The sequence below is a fragment of the Argiope bruennichi genome, chromosome X2 (genome assembly GCF_947563725.1).
Source record: "Argiope bruennichi chromosome X2, qqArgBrue1.1, whole genome shotgun sequence".
In the NCBI taxonomy this organism is placed as follows: Eukaryota; Metazoa; Arthropoda; class Arachnida; order Araneae; family Araneidae; genus Argiope; species Argiope bruennichi.
The window spans coordinates 44,963,396-44,969,921 of NC_079163.1; the positions used below are offsets into that span (position 1 = coordinate 44,963,396).

Below are 6,526 nucleotides of genomic sequence, written 5' to 3' on the forward strand. Positions count from 1 at the left end.
ATTGATTTTTAACATTTTGTAGTAAACGGAATTTTGGAAAAAAGCAAACTGAGATAAACAGATTAAAAGTTTTCAACATCATAAAATTGTTATAAAAAATGTCATATCAAGCTGATTTTTTCTCAGAGCAATAATGTGGCATTTGTAAGTCCAAATACTATATATATATATTTTTATCATATATTGGGTTTATTGGAAAAAAAATTTAGAAAATTTCACTTTTTTTTATAATTTTTTTTCCGTTAAAATATATATTAAATGATCTGCATTCTGTTTATAAAATATTTATTAATATGCAGCAAAAGTTTTAGATCATTTGATCGAAATTCAAATGAAATTAGTAATTGTGAAGATGATTATAATAACTAGAGAGAAATTCAATCGAAAAGAAAAGCGAAAACAGTAAAACTATAAACAAACAACGATTTAACCATTACAATATCAAACAACCGTACTGCTTTTTATTTCATGGAAAAAATTCAGCAGTTTGACTACTTGCTCATGAAAAATATTTGATGTAAACACTGAAAGTGGGGCGTGGCACCTGATATCGCGTTAGAGAAAATAATTCCATATCTCATTAAATACTTATCCGATTGTTTTGAAATTTTCAGATTAATAAGTCAATGGTTCAAGCATCATTTTTCACCCAAAATTGGGAATTCGATACATTCGTCGTTTTTCCGAAATTCTCAGGGTACCGAGTCCTCTTAATATTGATCTTCATTCTTATTTTTCATACAAAGCGTTTAGTTAAAAAGCTGTTTCTAATGAACAGTATCTTCAATCACTGAAGTTTTTTAATTTCTATTGAATGCACTCTTTTGGCATTAGGGGATAACTGCCTTTGTTGCCAAAATTCCCATTTTCAGCCCATTTCAATCAATCAATTAATCAATGATAAGCCTAAGTAATGGGAAAACTGGCAGTTATAGTCATGCAAAAAAAGCGAAACAAAAATGCGCGTCAGTTCAAAAAAAGTCATATTTAATATTAGACTGCATCTAAAGGAATGGAGGAGAAGGTGATATGTCAAGTCCGAAAACGTCAACTTTAACCCGAAAATACACCGATTTCAAACTTTTTAGTTCAAGAACAATAATTTAAAGCTCAATTTTTATGGGTATTAAAATCTGTTCCCGTCAGATTCACGCTTTAGTGCATTCAATAATATATCTGAAATATTTTCACATATGTTCACTGAAAGTGAAATAACTAAAAAATGTTCCTTAGGCCGTAAAAAAAATGTCGTACCTTATTTGTTAAGGATTAATTGCATGAAACTGATGGCTGCAGAAATCCATGTCCAAATACATGAATTGGCAAAAATGAATGAATTTTAAAAAAAAGTAATCTTGCTTTGTAACGTTTGTTTGCTTGTTTTGTTAAGAATAATCATCAAACGATTTGTATATAGCAAAAAAGTTTTGTATTTTATTTCACGCCAGTCCTTGGCCCGTGGTGGCCTGGTGGTAAGGTCTCGGCTTCGGAACTGGAGGGTTTCAGGTTCGTGACCCGATTCCACCGAAGAACCTTCATGTAAGGGGGTCTGTTGCACGTTAAATCCGTCATGACCAAACGTCCTCCCGCTGGTGTGGTGTGGTGTGGTGTGGTGTGGAGAGAGGGGTGCCAGTTCAGGTGTCGTCCTCGTCATCTGACCGCGGTTCAAAATTACGAGGTCCGTCCCAAAATAGCCCTAGTGTTGCTTCAAACGGGACGTTAATATAACGAAACGAAACGAAACCACGCCAGCCCTTACTTTTGTGTGACTTACTGTTAAAGAGCATGAGAGGTAATATATCTCTCCCGCCCCCTTAATTTATAAATTTAGTCTTGCTAAATTCTACATCATCAATAATTTTTTTTTTTGTATGTATGTGTGTGTAAGTATAAACTTTTTAATATGCTACTATTTCGAATAATGTTAAATTGTTGCTTTCTTTGCTTGTTTTTTCCACTCCTTAAAATCATTGCATTATAACTAGCACATGAATGCTCCTCGAGCATTTCCTCCTACCTTGAATATACATAAAGGGAAAAACCGGGAAAACACATGGAGTTTTTTTCTCCAAATTTGAGTGTCAACCATGGCGCATTCGTTGAAAGTGTAAAAAAGCAGTTTATATGTAGATGCTGCATGCTCTTGAATCATTGATCAGTATCACATTCAGCTTGATATAGTATTCACAGAATCATGCTTATAAAAATCTGTTTTACATTTAAGAAGGTATGATGTAAGAAATAAAACACACACTGAGTTGATTCTCTGTTTTTAAAATTTCAGGACTACTGTTGATTTAAATTAAGGATTTAAACGACTTAGAATCAAAAGAATGTATAAATTCTGGTCGGATTCAAATAAAGGAATATGAGGACTAATAAAGAAATGACTCACCTCATCCAAGTCTCGATATTTATTTGGCAGCGATTCTTGGGTAGCCAGAATAAGAATGAATTACAGATTTAAATACAGCGAATAGATTTTGTGCATACAGCTTTCTAATTACACATTTTCGAGCGCGTGTACAAAAAGCACTCGTTTCATCCAAGCATCCCCTAAGAATGCCAGTCTCTAAAACAAAAACAAAAGTTCAAAGCTCAGGTTTTTTCATTGCGCCATCTGTTGGCGTTCAAGTGAATCACCATCCTTCGGGGAGCGGCATGTCGGCACCGGTAGTGCAATGAGTCTGTTAATGGCTCTTTTGGCAGGTCCTGATGAAGTACGAAGCAGGGCAACTCTAGGGATACCATCAGTTCCGGGGATGATCTCCAGGATACGCGCCAGTGGCCAGGATAATGGGGGCATGTTGTCAGCTTGAATAAGGACGAGATCTCCGACACTCAAAGGAGGACGATGTTGATGCCATTTCCGTCGGGCTTGCAAATGGTGAAGGATATCTATAGTCCATCTACTCCAAAATTGATGTTTTAACTGTAAGAGACTTCTCCACCTGCAAGAAAAACTAAGATTTTGATTAGTGAGATCAGTTCCTTCAGGAAGCTCAAGAAGAGGTTCAGGAAATGCCCAGGGGTGAGAGCCCTGAGATCAGCTGGATCATTGGAAAGTGGTACTAAAGGTCTTGAATTAATACAGGCCTCTATCTGACATAAGGGACAGTTCTTCAAAATTAAGCAAATGTCCTTGACAAGTCTTAAAGAGATGTCTTTTGGCGAGTTTGATGGATGACTCCCAAACACCACCGAAATTGGGAGCATATGGTGGGATGAATTTCCAACTGATGTTTCGCACAGTCAGGAAATTTTGTACAGACTGGTCTTGGACAAACTTGAATAACTGCTTAAGATAATTATCTGAACATATGAAGTTCGATCCATTATCTGACTGAATATTAGTGGGATGACCTCGTCGTGGTATAAATCGACGAAGTGCGGCTAAGAATGCTTCCGTAGACATACTGGACACGAGTTCGAGATGAACTGCTCTAGTCGCTGTGCATATGAATAAACAAAGGTAAGACTTGAATTGGGTAGCTTTTCTGAGATGCTGACATTTTGTGACTAACGGTCCTGCGAAATCTACCCCAACTCTTTCAAAAGGACGAGATTTTGTTATTCGACTACTTGGCAAATCTCCCATCTTAGGATTCGAAGGTTTAGAATTTAATCGACAGCAAACGATACAACGATTGATTTCTCGACGAACCGTGGAACGACCATCAGGAATCCAGAATTTTTGTCGAATGAGAGATAAAACCAATTCTGGTCCAGCATGGAGACTGAGTTGGTGAAAATGTCGAATTATAAGGGGAATTATATGATGCCTTTTGGGGATTACTATTGGAAATTTTTGATCATAGGGAAGAGTCGGATGTTTAGAAAGCCGACCTCCCACTCTGAGAATCCCATTTTTGATCCAAAAATATATTTAAAGGGAGTAATTTACTGGATTTGGGTATGAGTTTGTTCCTCTTGAAACATTTAATTTCCTGGTAGAATTCAGTTTGCTGAATGAGTTTAACGAGATTTTTAAGTGAAGACTGTATTTCTTCTGCTTGAAGAAGCCCTACTGATTTAGAGGTTGAACAGGTAGCTTTACAATTTTGAATAAAACGTTTAACCCATGCCAATACTCTTATAAGTTTGGTGTAAGATGAAAATTTGAGTATCACGTCATTCAAAGGATTTCTGTCCGCCTTTACGGAAGTAGGTTCCGGCACGGAGTCTGGTTCATCTAAGTTGGTAGTTAGCACTTCAGTCAGTTGATAATGTCAGTTGGTAGTTAGCACTTCAGTCAGTTGATAATGTCAGTTGGTAGTTAGCACTTCAGTCAGTTGATAATGTCAGTTGGTAGTTAGCACTTCAGTCAGTTGATAATGTCAGTTGGTAGTTAGCACTTCAAGAGGATGAAAATCTTGTTTTATCCAATCAGGACCATTCCACCAATAAGATGCATCTTTGAATTGCTCTGGAAAAAGTCCTCGAGTAGTAAAATCGACTGGATTGAGTTTACCAGAAATGTGATATCAATCAGACACTGAAGTTAAATTTAAGATATTATTAACTCGATTTTGAATGAAAATATTCCCTTTACTTGGGGGTTTATTTATCCAACTTAATACGATTGTTGAATCTGTCCATAAATAGCGCTCTTTTATGGGAACAGATAGGGCTTTTTCGTTGGCAGTTATTAGCTCAGCAAGTAGAAGTGCTCCGCAAAGTTCCAACCTTGGGATAGTAAGCTGTTTTATAGGAGCAACACTAGTTTTAGCACTTACGAGAGATATTTGATTCTGTCTAGATTTCAAATAGACAACGGCAGCGAATGCTTTTGTAGATGCATCGCAGAAACCGTGTAATTGGATGTCAGAATTATTGTCGACTACCAAGAATCAAGGAACTGAAATCAAGTTTAGCTTATAGCTTTGTTCTTTAAATTTAGTCCAGGTTTCTAGAATGGTCAGAGGAACAGGATTATCCCAAGCGGCTTTCGATTTCCATAGTTCTTGCAACATAATTTTAAATATGATTATAGCAGGCGAAAACAGTCCCAGCGGGTAGAATGTTTTAGCAATAACTGATAGAAGTTGCCTTTTTGTATTTACGATTTCTCCATCAGCAATTCTAACGTGAATCGAATCGGTTAAAAGATTCCAAAAAATAACCTAATACCCGCTGTTTCACTTCGTCATCGCACAATGAATGTAAAGATTCTGTAGCTAACAAGGATTTATCCAAATCTTTCAAAATAATTTTATGGCTACTAGACCATTTTCGAAGACTAAATCCCCCTGATTTCATTAGGTTTTGAATTTCGGCAATAATGGCTTTAGCTTCTTCTTCAGTGTCGGCTCCTGCCAACAAATCGTCTACATTCGGAGGGATCTTTTCAATTGACCAGAATTTATGTGACTGATTACACAAAGTTGAATGCATAATCGAGTCAGGCATTTGTGAAGTATAGATTTTTCCAGTTAAAATGTATCCCAGTTCAGTTGAAATTGCAGTTGGAGTTCCTAAAGGTCCAAAAATGGGAAGTCAATCCAGGAGGAGTGCATAAATGTCTGCACCGAGCAAAATGTCAATTGGTTGCGAAATATAAAAAGTTGGATCTGCGAATATAAGATTATCCAAATGCGGCCAGTTTTGAATTTGAATATCGAAATTTGGGAGAGGTGAAGAGCATTAAGATTAAATGATTTAGATGAGAAATGAGGAGTGAATTCTATCTGACAACTATGTAATGAAGTTTCTGCACTAATCCCATTAATACTGGTTAATTTATGATTTGTATTTTTAACGGTACATTTAATTGATCTGATAACTTTTTTGAAATTAATGATAGCTGTGATGCATTGTCAATTAAAGTTCTGCATTTAATAAATTTACCCGAGTGATCATTCACTTTTATTACAGCCGTTGAGAGAAGAACAGAACTATTTTGCTGATTTGTTTGAAGCTGAAGTCCATTAGAAACAGCTACGACATCCGGATTACTGTCCGTCTCAGTTGGAAGATTTACGTTATATTTATGAAGTAACGTGTGATGTCGATTTTTGCAAACCTTACATCCGATATTTATTTTGCAGTTATCCATCTTATGGTTTTTGCGAAGACAATTCTTACAACAAATTCCTTTATTGCTTTCAATCGTTCTTCGATTTTCATTTGATTAAAAGCAGGACATTTATAAAGCGGATGATTTGAATCTCCCTGACACAAAAAACAAGAAAAAGAATCGCTTTTCCCCTCAGTTAAGTATGAACTATCACTTTTCTTTTCTGGTCTGCCACCTTTCGACGAAACCGGTCCTCCCTTCCAGTCACACAACATTTTCGGCCATCTGGAAAGAATTTCTTTTCAGGGGGTTAGGTTCCCCCGCATTTGTTTATGTTTAGCTGAGCTACGATTGTCTTGAGATCTCGCCTCCCTCTCCATAAAGGCTTTAAAGGAATTCAGCGTCGGAAACGCATCAGGGTTCAAGGTCAAATCCCAGCGGTGAATTATCCCGTCGTCCAGTTTCGAAACGCAATGATTGATTATAATCAGCTCAGTTAATTCATTTACT

General features: G+C 36.5%; 1 protein-coding gene across 1 annotated transcript; it reads right to left on the reverse strand.

Moving 5' to 3' along the window:
• Nucleotides 1-2,608: 2,608 nt before the first annotated feature.
• On the reverse strand, nucleotides 2,609-3,598 carry LOC129959728 (uncharacterized). Its single transcript, XM_056072619.1, has 2 exons — nucleotides 3,093-3,598; nucleotides 2,609-2,951 (listed from the first exon to the last, which is right to left on the reverse strand). Exons 1-2 carry the CDS (start codon nucleotides 3,596-3,598, stop codon nucleotides 2,609-2,611), a joined length of 849 nt encoding a protein of 282 aa, XP_055928594.1.
• Between the last annotated feature and the right edge of the window lie 2,928 nt (nucleotides 3,599-6,526).